The following is a 14,425-nucleotide window of genomic DNA, read 5'->3' on the forward strand; positions in this document are numbered from 1 at the left end:
GTGCCGGCGCTGCAGAAGGTCGAGGACAGCGGCGTGGGATCGATTGGAGCGTATGGGGCCTGGAGGAAGCCCCAGGTATGTATACATTTTTGCCCTTTACTGAGCTCTGAGTCCCTTTAAGTAGCCATGGCTACAGGATGATTAGGATGCCCTGACCTGTGTAATAGAGTAAAAAGCTAAAGGCCCGTATCCACTACACTATTTTTTCGACAACTGGCAATTTTTTTGAGCGACAAGTGATTGTTTCGGTATCACAACATTGGTGCAGTTGCACGATTACATAAACGTTTGAGATGCGCTGCGACAATGTCTGTCACGGAGGATCAGATCTTTAAGCTTCAACAACTTCTGCGCAAAGTACACAGATCTATTGAACTCTTGTTCGCGTTCGTGTGCCATCGTCGCATGTACCAGCCAGCAGGAAGATGGATTGGAGAATGCTCGTGGACGTCTTTGTGAGCCATCTTCCTATGTAGTTAGGTGAGTATTCAGCTTAAGATCAGCAGTGGAAGGGTTACAAGACAAGGAGGGATGCAGCTGGTGGGAGCAGAGATAAGAGCAGCAGAGATCAAAGCTGGTCAGTGAGAAAATGACAAGGGGGGAGGAAGAGGGGGCCGTTTACCTGGCATACCGCTGGTGTCTGCAGGATGTCACTTGTCCCTGTTAAGGCCCGTACTCACGGGCTGCAAAACTCGCCTGTCGCCAGCACACGTGAGCGTGTGGGCGACAGGCCGGCGACAGCTTCTCGCCAGGTCCCTCCGCGTACACATGCGGAAGAGGGACCAGCGGCAAGGCGGAAGCTGTCGCTGACGTTCCTCCTCCCCCCGCCGGAAGCTCACCGGAAGGTCTGTGAACCTCAATGGAGGTTGCTGTCGCTAGTCCGCGTACTCACGCGGACTAGCGACAGTTGCGGCGGGGGGTCAGCGGCGACTGTCGCCATGCGATTGAAAGTTTCAATCGCATGGCGACATAGCGACGGGCGACAGTTCGGGGGCGCGCGCGCGTGCGACGGCCCATACTCACGGGCGACCTGTCGCCGCAACACGCGCGCGCCGCGTGTTGAGGCGACAAAAGTCCCTCGTGAGTATGGGCCATTAGTGTGCTTCAGAGAGGGAAAGGCAAACTGCAGCTGTTGCCGACAACCAGAGATGCTAGCCTGGGAGTGAAAGGGTGGTTGGAGCTTCTGCACAGCCCACTACATAATAGACTGTCTGTCATGCAGCTAGCTACTGTCTGAATCTGGCGCCGGGGAAAAGGGGGCGGCAACTCACGGAGACAGCACCAGTATTGCCTAATTGTGTACAAGCACACTGAAAATGCTGAATATATACAGGCACATTTGCCATCTGGAGGGCTGAGCCGTGACTCACCTGACCCCTGTATGATAGCAGCTTCCCTGGTCTGCTGCCCCACTCGCTGGTGGCTGTCCGCTTCCTTCTCTCCCGCATCTTCCTGTATTAGCTCTGCTGTCACTGCCCGCTTACTCCCTGCTTTCACCTCCACTTGTCTGCCTTTAATTGAGACCCAAACTTCCCCTTGCTCGCTGCCCGGGATTTCCTCTATCAGACCTGCAGCAATCAGCGTGGCCCTCAGTGATGAGTCAGGCGAGTGGTGACCAATGAGGGCGCTGCATACTTCACATAAAGGAAGTGTGAAGTATACAGTGCTGTGATTGGTCACCACTCGCCTGACTCATCACTGGGGGCCACGCTGATTGCTGCAGGTCTGATATCGGCAGCGGAGTAAGGGGAAGTTGCGTCTCACACATAGACAGACAAGCGGGGGTGAAAGTGGGGAGCAAGCGGGCAGTAACGGTACATAGCTAGGTTGCATAGCAGGCGCCCCAGCTGCCCCTTCCGCCCTAGGCCTCTGCCTCGGAGGCCTTCCCACAAATCCGGCCCTGCAAACCAGATCACGCAGCACAGTATGAGTACCAGGTAATGCTTAGTCAGTCACTGGAGGGGAGCATGGAGATTAGGCAAGTTAAGTTCACTCAGATGCATAGCATGGGTTCACAGTAATGGAGGTGCATGATCAGGTAGGACATAAAAGGAGAAGGACCCTGTAGAAAGGCTTACAATCTAGAGGGAGAGGTAGGGACACGAAAGGTAGGGGACCAGAGTTCAGCTGCGGGTTTAGAACACTTGTGACGGGTGCTAGGCCAGAGTGAAAAGGTGAGTTTTGAGGGCCTTCTTGAAGATGTTGAAGGAGGAAGCTGCCCTAATGGGTGTAGGTAGGGAGTTCCATAGTGTTGGAGCAGCTCTGGAAAAGTCCTGGAGGCTAAATAAGTGAACTCGTATGTTTTTTTACACTCATTTTTTCAGAATAGCTACTGGAGGTCAATGAGAATTTGCAAGCAATATGTGAATTGATGCTGCAAGATGTTTTTTTTTTGCGCATGCTATTTTTAATTAGAAGTGTGATTCTCCATTGGCTTTCAATAGATGAGCAGCAAACAAGTGGGAACCCTGACATACATCCTTTTAAAGGACCACTATCGTAAAAAAAAGTAGGCAGTTAAAATCTGACAGAACCGACAGGTTTTGGGCCAGTCCATCTCCTCACAGGGGATTCTCAGGGTTTTCTTTGTTTTCAACAGCAGTTTAACTGCCAAAATAGTAAGATACTAGCCAGCTTCCACAATAACGTGCACACTATTTTGTCAGTTAGGGCTGGTTCAGACGGATGCTTGCGGAGCGTTTACTGCAAGCGTTCGGAACGTCGCGGTAAACGCTCCCATTCAAGTGAATGGGAGCATTTACACCTAGCTTTTGCGAGCATTTGCACGATCATGGCGTTCGGGTCTCGATTTTCGCTAGCGTTCGAGCTGCCCCTGGAAGCGACATGTAGCTTCCAGGGGGCGGCCAATCACGATGGCTAATGTCCCCTAGGGGAAGAAAGAATGCGACTGCATCGGAACGCGACGCGAAGGCTACTGAAAGCCTGACCGCGCAGCAGCCCCCAAACGCGACGCCACGCAGACGTCCGTCTGAACCAGCCCTTAGACTTTGCAACTACTGTTCAAGAAATGCTGTTGAAAACAAAGAAAACCCTGAGCATCCCCCATGAGGAAATGGGACTGGCCCAAAACCTGTCACTTCTGTCAAGATTTTAATTGCCTACTTTTTTCTCGATAGTTGTCCTTTAAAATTTCAATCACTTGTCCAGGATTTGCACTTCCCTCCTGTAGCGACTGACACCGTATGAGCCAGTCATCACTATGATGCACGGCGCCATGTTTAGTGTGGGCACTCTCCTATCGTTTAGTTTCCTCAACCTAAAATCACACGAACGAGACCGCTCTGGCCGTCAAAACTCCGAAAACCGCCAGACCCGCCTCAGCGTGTAGAAATATCTCTAGCGTCTACAAGACACCTGACAGCTACCCGTGCTTCATGACGTCACAGTAAAACTGCAAAAGCGGAAGTGACCCTTGTAGGCGTGGGGCTTCTAGGAAACCGAACCATGAGATTCTGTATCCACTGTTTTCCCTACATGCGTGCACAACAACACAAGCGCGTTCTGGCGACGCTCCGCTGTACTGCACATGCGCAATGCAGTGCACTACTCATAGCAGAGCTATCACTAGGCCCCACCCACCTACTTGGTGAGCAGCAGCATAGGTAGGAGGTGGGCGGAATCAAATTGCACTTTGCAGTGGTCTAAGCGTATCTGTGTATTGCGCATGCGTAGTACAGAGGCGCGCTACCGGAACTTACTCGGCTCGTGCACGCTGGTAGGGGATACAGTGTGGATACAGATAACACCGGTAAGGGTGAGCAGCGTGTGCCATGTGCTTGCTATATAAGGGACATATGGGGTGGGCAAGGTTATAGTGCCATTATATCCTGTCTGTGTGGTTGCTTCATTCATTCTTTGCATGAGGGTGCAGCTGGTAGAGCAGTGCTGTAGCTGTGAGGGAGGAAGGAAGAGAGCTCTGCAATGCTGGACACAGGAAGAGGTGTCTGATCAGCCTGCAGTGCCAGTTTCCCAGCTTGTAGCAAAGCTTCTAAGAGATGCTGGGTGTGGATAGGGTGCAGTGGGGCATTATCAGGACAGTTGCAAAGGAAACTGGAGCAAAAGTGGTGCAGTTGCTATGAGCAACCCAATAAAATCCTTGCAGTGAAGTTACTACTGGACAAGAATCCCCTGGAGAGTACCCAACTTCAGTTATCCCTCTACCTCATGCGGAGAAGCATGTGGTCCGGTATCACCTAAACGACTTTTGTTGTTATGTCTTTGGTAAGGCTCTGGGTTAGTGATGGGAATTCCGGCTCTTCCTGGAGAATCGGCTCTTCTGAATCGGCTCCCATCAAAGAGCCGGCTCTTACGGCTCTGAATCGGCTCTTCATTACATATCACAAGACACCACTCAGAATTGGAGTAAAAGCTCCGCCCCCGTCTCCATGACAACTCCAGACTGCTTCTCGGAATGGGGCAATCCCTCCTGCTACTGCTCTGCTCTGCCCCATACACTCCTACAAGCTGGAAGAGGAGGACTACATCTCCCAGCATGCCTCAGCGCCCTTTATTACAGAGCAAATCAGAGCTCTGTGGGGCGGCTGAGGCATCGGCTCTTTTAAAACTGAGAGCCGGCTCTTGTCGTTCGCAGCAAAGAGCCGGCTCGTTCGCGAACGACACATCACTACTCTGGGTCCTATAGAGCCTTCCTGCTCTTCTTCTCATGGTCCCCTAGTTCTAGTACTGTCACCCTTTGTAGCAGTCTTCGACCAGTTGAATACTGCTTTGTGCTGCTGCAAAAGGCTTTCAGAAGTCTCTGGGTGCCCCAGTGCTCCCAAAGATGGGCGTCTCCGTACTGTGCTAGCGTACTCACAAATGTGCAGTATGGAGCCGCCCATCTTCAGGGGCACTCGGGCTCCTAAAGACTTCTGAGGCCTCCTACTGTGGCCTATTGTGACGGCGCTGGAATGAGGGGACTGGGAGAGGAGTGGAAAGGCTCTGTAGGACCCAGAGCCTTCCCTCTCCATAGGTAAGTATCTGTTTGTTTTGTTTTCAATTTACATTGGCTTCTGCCTGCCTCAGTGGGCACCTGGGGCTTTAAAGGTAGCCATACACTGGTCGATTTACCATCAGATCGACCAACAGATAGATCCCTATCTGATCAGAGAGGGATCGTATGGCTGCCTTTACTGCAAACAGATTGTGATCAGTTTCATAGTGAAATCGATTCACAATCTGTGGAGCTGCTGCCAGCTATACATTACCTGCTCTGGCTGGTGCTAGTCCCCACTATCACCGCTGCTCCTTCTCCTGCTGAGCTCCAGGTTCTGGCTGGCTTCACTTCTTTCTGTGACTCAGTCCTGACAAAAAGTGACTACAGTGTGACACTCACTGATAAGAAATTCCAACTATAAAACACTTTCCTAGCTGAAAATGGCTTTTGAGAGCAAGAAAGAGGTAAAAAGGGGAATTTCTTATCAGTGAGGGTCACACTGTAGTCACTTCTTGTCAGGCCTGAGTCAGCCACTTACATAGCTGATATTTAACGCTTTCAGGCAGAGAAAGGAAAAAAAGGAACACAGCATAGTTATTTGTGTGCTGGGCACTGTACATACACATGTCTAACTCATCATGTCACATGTCACTTCGGGTATCTTTTAAGGCCTCGTTCACATCCTAAATCGCTGACGCCAGCATTTTGTGATTTTGTGGGTGATCTATTTTTAGTGCCTCCCGGCGATTACCTGCACGGTAGTCTTTTTTTTTTTTTTTTTTTCACTTCCTGATGCGTGAACTCTTTGACATTAAATACATTCTATTTATTCTTAAAAGCGCTTGGGAAATCGATATACAAAGTGCTTTTTCAAGCGTTTTGCGATTTCCTTATACCTGCCATTATAGACAAATCGCCCTGAAAATGGTACAGCGAGTGCTTTAGTGAGCGGACCGTAATCGAATCGCTCAGATGTGAACACCCTCATAGGGAATCATTGCACAATCGCTTTTAGGGCGATTTTCAAAATCACCCGCGCTTAAAAACTTTTAAGATTTTTTTAAGCGCCCTTAGTGTGAACAAGCCCTAAGGCTGGTTTCACAGTGGGACGTTACAGGCGCACGTTAGAGCAGCCTGTAACGCACACCCACCGCACAGCAATGATAAATCAATGGGCTGTTCAGTGCCCATGTTGCGTTACAGTGTAACGCTGCGCCATAATATAACGTACTGCATGCAGTACTTTAGACGCGGCAGAGCCGCGTTAGACTGTTTGCACATGCTCAGTAACGTTGGGGAGGAGCGGAGAGCGGCCAGGCACATGGCTAATTAATATTCACTGCACTCAGTGACGTGCAGTGCTTACTTCCTGGAGCGGCCGCTCTGTGCGGCGATTGGCCGGGCGGGACCACGTGATGCTGCATGCGTCCAAGAGTGCACATCACGGACGCCAGAGTGAGCTGCACAACGCGGCTCACTCTGACGTCCAAAGCAGAGAGCACCAGGCGTTGCGTTAGGGGCACGTTGTGCGACCATAACGTCCCCTAAAACGCAACGTCCTGGTGTGAAACCAGCCTAAAGGTTTTCTCAAGTTTCCTAATGACAATAACAATCCTGAATAAATTGTCTCTATGGCCCTTATGTGATTATCTTTTTCTCATGAGTTTTCTCCTAGGTGATATTTTCTTACTTTTCATTTAAGTCCACTTTAAAGGGACTCTGAGCTCTAAAAAGAAACAAAGTTGGTACTCACCTGGGGCTTTCTGCAGCCCACTGTAGGTCGGGAGGTCCCTCGGCATGGTCTTGGCTCCTCTCCCAGTCCCTCCGCCGCATACCGCACCGCCGACACCCGGGCCGAGTGTCAGGCTCCCACTTCCTGAACGGGGACGCTCTTCGTCATTACGCCGGCCGTTGAGCGTCATCACGGTGGCCGGCGTGACAGTACCGCGCATGCGCAGTACTGTCACGCCGCGATGACGAAGAGCGTCTCCGTTCAGGAAGTGGGAGCTCGATACCCGGCGCGGGTGTCCCTGGTGCGGTATGCGGCGGAGGGACCAGGAGAGGAGCCAGGACCATGCCGGGGGACCTCCCGACCTCCCGACCTACAGTGGGCTGCAGTAAGACCCAGGTGAGTACCAATTTTGTTTATTTTTAGAGGTCAGAGGCCCTTTTAATAAAATGCTTTTTGAACCACCAACTAGCAAGAAAATACTCCATAATAATTTTGATAGTACCTTCTCGTCTACATTTTAAAAACTCTCTCCTAGCTCAAAACTCATAAGAAAAAGTTAAATGCATATGGGCCTATGTATTTCAAGCATAGTAACAAGTTGCAGTAAGTACAGTGACATACACATGCATTCTCCACGGTTTCTTGTGTTTCCAAAACTCCCCATATAATTCACAGTGAGGCTCTGGGAAAGCTGCCTTGCGTGGCTGTCATCTGTTAGGCTAATAACCCACTAGGAGCGATTTTCTTAACGGTTTGCGATTTGAAAACTCTTGCTAATGTAATGCTATGGGTGTGATCCCACTTGAGCGATTTGATTTTATAAAAATCCCCCATTGCATTGCATTAGCAAGAGCTTTTTCAAATCGCTAGTGATTAGAAATCGCTCCTAGTGGGTTTCTGGCCTTAGGCTGGTTACAATCAGTTGCTGTCAGCTATAACGAAACGGGCAACTGATGGAATTTCCCATGTTTCCCGATGGGTCAGTGTTATAACATAGTTGTAAAATGACTCATATTGGGAAACATGGAAAATACCTGCTTACTAGTTTTCTGTTACATTAAAGCTGACAGCAACGGATTCAGTATTACCCCAGACTTAGGGCTGGGACTAACTAGGGCGATTTTTGGCAGCTTTTTATGATCACCGACAATACCCCCCCCCCCTCCCACTCATACACACACAAATATGTTGGGAAACCCACTGGTGCGACTGTGATTAGGGTTCATCGCAATTGAAGAACATGCAGCATTTAGAGTACTAAATGCTAAAATGATTTTTCAGCGATTTGGGGGCCGAGTGTTTAGAATTTTAAATATGGTTAATTACAGTGGGTTGCAAAAGTATTCTGCCCCCTTGACGGTTTCCACATTTTGACACATTACTGCAACAAACATGCATCAATTTTATTGGAATTCCACGTGAAAGACCAATACAAAGTGGTGTACATGTGAGAAGTGGATCGAAAATCATACGTCATTCCAAACATTTTTTACAAATCAATAACTGCAAAGTGGGGTGTGCGTAATTATTCGCCCCCCTGAGTCAATACTTTGTAGAACCACCTTTTGCTGCAATTACAGCTGCCTGTCTTTTAGGGTATGTCTCTACCAGCTTTGCACATCTAGAGACTGAAATCCTTGCCCATTCCTCTTTGCAAAACAGCTCCAGCTCAGTCAGATTAGATGGACAGCGTTTGTGAACAGCAGTTTTCAGATCTTGCCACAGATTCTTGATTGGATTTAGATCTGGATTTTGACTGGGCCATTCTAACACATAGATATGTTTTGTTTTAAACCATTCCATTGTTGCCCTGGCTTTATGTTTAGGGTCATTGTCCTGCTGGAAGGTGAACCTCCGTCCCAGTCTCAAGTCTTTTGCAGTTTCCAAGAGGTTTTATTCCAAGTTTGCCCTGTATTTGGCTCCATCCATCTTCCCATCAACTCTGACCAGCTTCCCTGTCCCTGCTGAAGAGATGCACCCCCTGAGCATAATGCTGCCACCACCATATTTGACAGTGGGGATGGTGTGTTCAGAGTGATGTGCAGTGTTAGTTTTCTGCCACACATAGCGTTTTGCATTTTGGCCAAAAAGTTGCATTTTGGTCTCATCTGACCAGAGCACCTTCTTCCACATGGTTGCAGTGTCCCCCACATGGCTTGTGGCAAACTGCAAACGGGACTTCTTATGCTTTCTGTTAACAATGCCTTCCTTCTTGCCACTCTTCCATAAAGGCCAACTTTGTACAGTGCATGATTAATAGATGTCCTATGGACAGAGTCTCCCACCTGAGTTGTAGATCTCTGCAGCTCGTCCAGAGTCACCATGGGCCTCTGGACTGCATTTCTGATCAGCGCTCTCCTTGTTCGGCCTGTGAGTTTAGGTGGACGCCCTTGTCTTGGTAGGTTTACAGTTGTGCCATACTCTTTCCATTTCTGAATGATCGCTTGAACAGTGCTCTGTGGGATGTTCAAGGCTTTGGAAATCATTTTGTAGCCTAAGCCTGCTTTAAATTTCTCAATAACTTGATCCCCGACCTGTCTGGTGTGTTCTTTGCACTTCACGGTGTTGTTTCCAATATTCTCTTAGACAACCTCTGATGCCCTCACAGGGCAGCTGTATTTGTACTGATATTATATTACACACAGGTGCACTCTATTTAGTCATTAGCACTCATTAGGCAATGTCTATAGGCACCTGACTGCACTCAGATCAAAGGGAGCTGAATAATTATGCACACACCACTTTGCAGTTACCGGTATTTATTTGTAAAAAATGTTTGGAATCATGTATGATTTTCGTTCCACTTCTCACATGTACACCACTTTGTGTTGGTCTTTCATGTGAAATTCCAATAAAATTGATTCAGGTTTGTGGCAGTAATATGACAAAATGTGGAAAACTTCAAGGGGGCCGAATACTTTTGCAACCCACTGTATACTTACTGAGTGTCCTGATATCTGGCTTCTGTCCGTAGCCCCGCCCCCTGGCAGAAGAGGTCACATGTGCTTCTCTGATTGGTCCAAGAGAAGTATCTATGACCGCTTGCCTTAAGTGGCGGGGCTAGGGACGGAAGGCAGACATCGGGCACCTGGTAAGTATAATAAAGTTTCTTTAAAAAACTGCTAATCGGAAGTACAGAGCTTCCAAATTGGAGCCAAACACTATTGCAATCAGACTAGGAATCGCTGCACACAGCGTTTGCGCGTTTTAAAAGCTCTGCAGTGATTTTTAGTAGGTTCCAGCCCTTACTAAGATGAGGGTTATGACTCCAAACTGCTTCCTATACAAAAACAGCATCTTATGGATTTTAGGATGCCTTGTCCTGTCCCTGTTGAATGAATCATTGCAGTAAACCTAGCAAAACTGAGGTTGAGAAGAGAGCAATAGAGTTTCCTTACTTATTTTTGTTTGACTTGTAAACCAATGAAAAAAAGAGTAGCATTTTGGGTATATTTAACACCAGGCCATGTATTGTTGTCATTGTTATAGCAGGTGCAGACTGAATATTAATGGTATCCAGGTCCAAAATGATTTTTGTTGATACATCTCATATGTATTTTTACACTTAAAGCACACCTGAAGAGACATGATGAGATAAACTTACTACTACTAAAGTGACACTGAAGCTGAAAAAAACCTTATGATAAAATGAATTGTATGTGTAGTACGGATAATTAATAGAACATTAGCAGCAAAGAAAAGAGTCTCATATCTTTTTCAGTTTTATAGCTTTATTTTTTGTATTTATAACATTGCATTCAGCGCTACGTAATATGTTGGCGCTTTATAAATACAACAAATAAATAAAATAAATAAATAAAATTGCATAATTTTCTAATATTTGCAGTTTAGAAACTACACTAAACTATGAAGCAGAGCAGAGCTAATGACCATTTGAACTCCCCTGCAGTAAAATCTTATCTGAAGTTGTCTTTTAGGGCTCGTTCACGCTAAGAGCGTTTTTGCCCTTTTTTCAAGCGCAGGCGATTTTCAAAATCGCCCTAAAAACGCTTGTGCAATGATTCCCTATGAGAGAGTTCACATCTGAGCGGTTTGTTTCCGATCCGCTCAGCAAAGCGGTGTCTTTACCATTTTTGTGGTGAATTTGCCTCAATGGAAGGTATAGGAAAAACGCAAATGTTCACAAAATTGCTTTGTGCATCGATTGCGTTCCCGTTTTTAAGAATAAATACATTGTATTTATTATTTTCCGGGTCAAAGAGTTCACTTCCTGACTTGCGCCAGGGAGTGAATTAAAAAACGATCTCGAAAAGCGCTTAGGAAAGCCCTTTTAACAAAAACACTCACCCACCCAAGCGCCGGGAATCGCAAAAAAAAAAAAGCGGCCAAAAACGCCCAACGCCTTACGCGATCGGAACGCAATGTGAACAAGGCCTAACTGACTGTTTGACTTATAAGTGCTTCAGAAAATAGCACTGCTCTCTGACTAAATTAGTCATTGAGCTCAGAGAAGCTCTTTTGCATCGATAACAAGTAATGTTTCTTAACTCTTCCTGCACTGGAAACAATATCTTTGCTACTAATGTTCTATTTCTTGGAGCGGCCTGCCTGGCTGCCCAGGTCTTCCAAACCCCCCCCTTCCCTTCCCCCAGCAGAGCTCTTACCTGTCCCGCTGGTGCTTAACCTTCAATGTTTTCCGGTGGTTTACTTCATGCCACGGGTCTCTGTCTTCCCATGTCTTCTTCTCTTCCCCGTCTTGTGACACAAGCTTAGGTTCAAACACTAGGGGTCCGGTGTGTATGCTGCTGGGCCAGCAGGGCAAGTGAGAGTACTGCCAACACTGTGTGATCTGGTGAGTCTGCTGGTGTCCCCCATTGTCTTGCCTTCCCTCGTCTACTGCTTTGGAAGTCAACTGCTATTCCTACTCCTGTTCTCTTAAGGGCTCGTTTCCACTTGTGCGGCGTGCGTCTCGCAGACGCACGCCGCACTGAGCGGGTGGGCGGGATCGCAGGCGAATCCCATGAGCCGTGCCATGCACGGCTATGGGATTCGCAGCCTCCGCTGCGAATTCTGCGGGGTATTCCGGGCGAATCGCTCCCACGAGCGATTCCGCAGCGGCCCCGTCATCCCCTATGGCAGAGTTTCCCCGTGCGAATCATGTGCGGGGAAACTCTGCAGAATCGGCGGCGAAATCGCCGCAGTGGAAACGGGCCCTTATAGAGCAGAAGCTGCTGCTCACATGCTCGCATAAAATTGCCATAGTGGTATTCAGGTGTGTGGACTGGCTAGACATGTGATTTATCAAACAAGCTGCTGGTACCTGCAATCCCTTCATTGGCTACCTATAAAATGGAGGAGCATATTCAAGAACGGCCTACTGGAATTTAAATCACTACATAATCTGGGCCCTGGATACATGAAAGAAATGTTGCAGCTGCGTAGCAATCCCTGCAGTCTCAGATCCACAGGTTCTAATAATCTAGTCATACCCAGAGTCCACCTGAAAACTTTTGGTCCCAGAGCCTTCTGTCATGCTGCTCCCACGTTATGGAACTCCTTACCTCAGCAGATCAGGACAGCTCTATCTCTGGACTGAAAACCCACCTGTTCAGTTTGGCATTTCTAGAAATATCATTTTATTGTGTTAATACCTTATCCTACTACTAATTACTGAATCTGAGAGAGCCTAAGCGCTTTGAGTCCTACAGAAGAAAAGCACTATAAAAATGTTATTGTTATTTACTGAAAAAACTAAAGTTGCGTACACTTGCATAATTTCCCCCAGTTTCTGTTGCCCAGCAGGCTTGAACTTGAGCCTGTGTGTGATGCTGCGGAGCCCCAATGCTGTATAGTTGTGTCATGTGTGTCTATGGGGAGGGGAGGAGGTTATGTAGGTAGCAACAGGGGTGGGGTAAGGACAGGAAGATAGGACTTGGCCACCTATAGTCTTTTAAAGATCCGACATGCCAGATCGTTAAGCAGCCTCAGGAAACACCTGTACACGTGCTAGAGTCTCGATCGAGACAGCTCACTTTTAAATATGATTATTTTTGTATTATAAACAATCATGGACATTCTTGCTGTGATGTGTATGTATGTTTGCATCTAATAATGATATGTCTTTTCTGCAGACACAGGCTGGAAGATGGATTTCCTGTTACACGTCCTAGTACTGGGCCTATGTCTGTCTTCTGTAAATGCAGATTCAAAGGCTGTGACCATGTCCCTCACCACCAAGTGGTCTTCTACATCCCTGCTGCTGGAAGCCAGGTGAGACCTTGTCACTGTGCAGAACCCATCAAGAGTATTGCAGACAGGAACACTGCTGGTTGCTAGTAGTCACTCAGTCACCCCATGTCAGTCTTGTGTATCCAGTGTTATTTGTTGAACATATAGTCTCTTGCAAATTATTGAATACTACACTTTGTTGAAAGGCTTCCAATGTGGATATAGTCTCAATTCCTGGTGAGGTAGAGCAATAAAAATTACTCTCTACTACCATTCTTTATTCATGTCTATGTTCTTAGGCAAAATTGTGAGTAAGCACTTTCATGGATGAGACGCAGCCCCACACATGAACGGTCTCAGGATGCTTTACCGTTGGCATAAGACAGGACTGATGGTCGTGCTCAAATTTTCTTCCCCGGACAATTGCCTTGCCAGATGCTCCAAGCATTTGGAAAGGAGCTTCATCAGACAAAAAGACTGTACCTTAGTCCTCAGCACTGTAGTTTTCAGCCCTTCTCTGATGTTTTTCTTGGAGAGAAGTGGCGTCTTTGTTGCCCTTCTTGACACCAGGCAGTCCTCAAAAAGTCACCAGCTCACTATTCATGCAGATGCACTCATACTTGCCTACTGCCATTCCTGAGCAAGCACTGTACTGGTGGAACCTTTTATCCTGCAGCTGAATCACCTTTAGGAGATGGACCTGGTGCTTGCTGGACTTTCTTTGGTGCCCCGAATCCTTCTTTAAAACAATTGAACCTCTCTCCGTAAAATTGATGATCTGATTAAATGGTTGATTTAAAGAGAACCTGAGATGGGAATGAAGAGAAAAAATATACGGTACATACCTGGGGCTTCCTCCAGCCCTTTCCAGGCTTATCGCTCCCTCGTCGCCGTCGTCCTCCGCCTCCTGGTTCTTCTGCAATTGGCCCTGAAAAGTCCTTCGGTCTGGGGCCAATTGAGCATGTGCGTCCCACTGCCGGGAGAGTTCTGCGTCAGCGCAGTACTACTGCGTAGTCGTTGGGTGCTCCCGGCGAAGGGAGCACGCAAACCGGACTGAGCTTGCGCCGACTGGAGGAATTTCCGGGGGCGAGTTGTGGACAAACCAGGCAGTGGAGGAGGATGGCGAATTTGCGATTAAGCTTGGAGGGAGCTGGAGGAAGCCCCAGGTATGTATATTTTTTTTTCTTTCCATTCCCATCTCAGGTACACTTTACAAACAGGACAGGGAGGCTTATGTGAATATTTAAGCTGCTTCAGCGTATGTCTCTCTTTCGCTAACCTGAGAGACAGGATTGACATCTTATCAGTCTCATCAGTTGTGTGAACAATAGCAAGCAACTTTTTTTTTTGGTTGTTACAACTTGTTCCACAACAAAAGTTGTTTGATAATTGTGCTGCATAAAAGACAGCTGTTGAGTGTGTGTATGGGGCTTTGAAGGTGCGTATACACGCAATACTGTAATGAACGAGTGGTCCGTCAGACCCTCCCACTGGGCGCCAGTAGAGTGTGTGTGTACAGTCTGTCAGCAGACTGATAAGGCTGTTTCTGA

General features: G+C 47.6%; 1 protein-coding gene across 1 annotated transcript in view; it reads left to right on the forward strand.

Moving 5' to 3' along the window:
* The first annotated feature begins 306 nt into the window (after nt 1-306).
* UGGT1 (UDP-glucose glycoprotein glucosyltransferase 1) overlaps nt 307-14,425 on the forward strand; it is a 164,384-nt gene continuing 150,265 nt past the window's right edge. The window contains exons 1-3 of the mRNA XM_068233269.1: nt 307-357; nt 3,694-3,775; nt 12,779-12,917. Of these exons, the coding sequence (XP_068089370.1) occupies nt 307-357; nt 3,694-3,775; nt 12,779-12,917 (272 nt within the window). The remainder of the gene's footprint in view (nt 358-3,693; nt 3,776-12,778; nt 12,918-14,425) is intronic.

This window comes from Hyperolius riggenbachi, chromosome 4, assembly GCF_040937935.1.
Source record: "Hyperolius riggenbachi isolate aHypRig1 chromosome 4, aHypRig1.pri, whole genome shotgun sequence".
NCBI lineage: Eukaryota > Metazoa > Chordata > Amphibia > Anura > Hyperoliidae > Hyperolius > Hyperolius riggenbachi.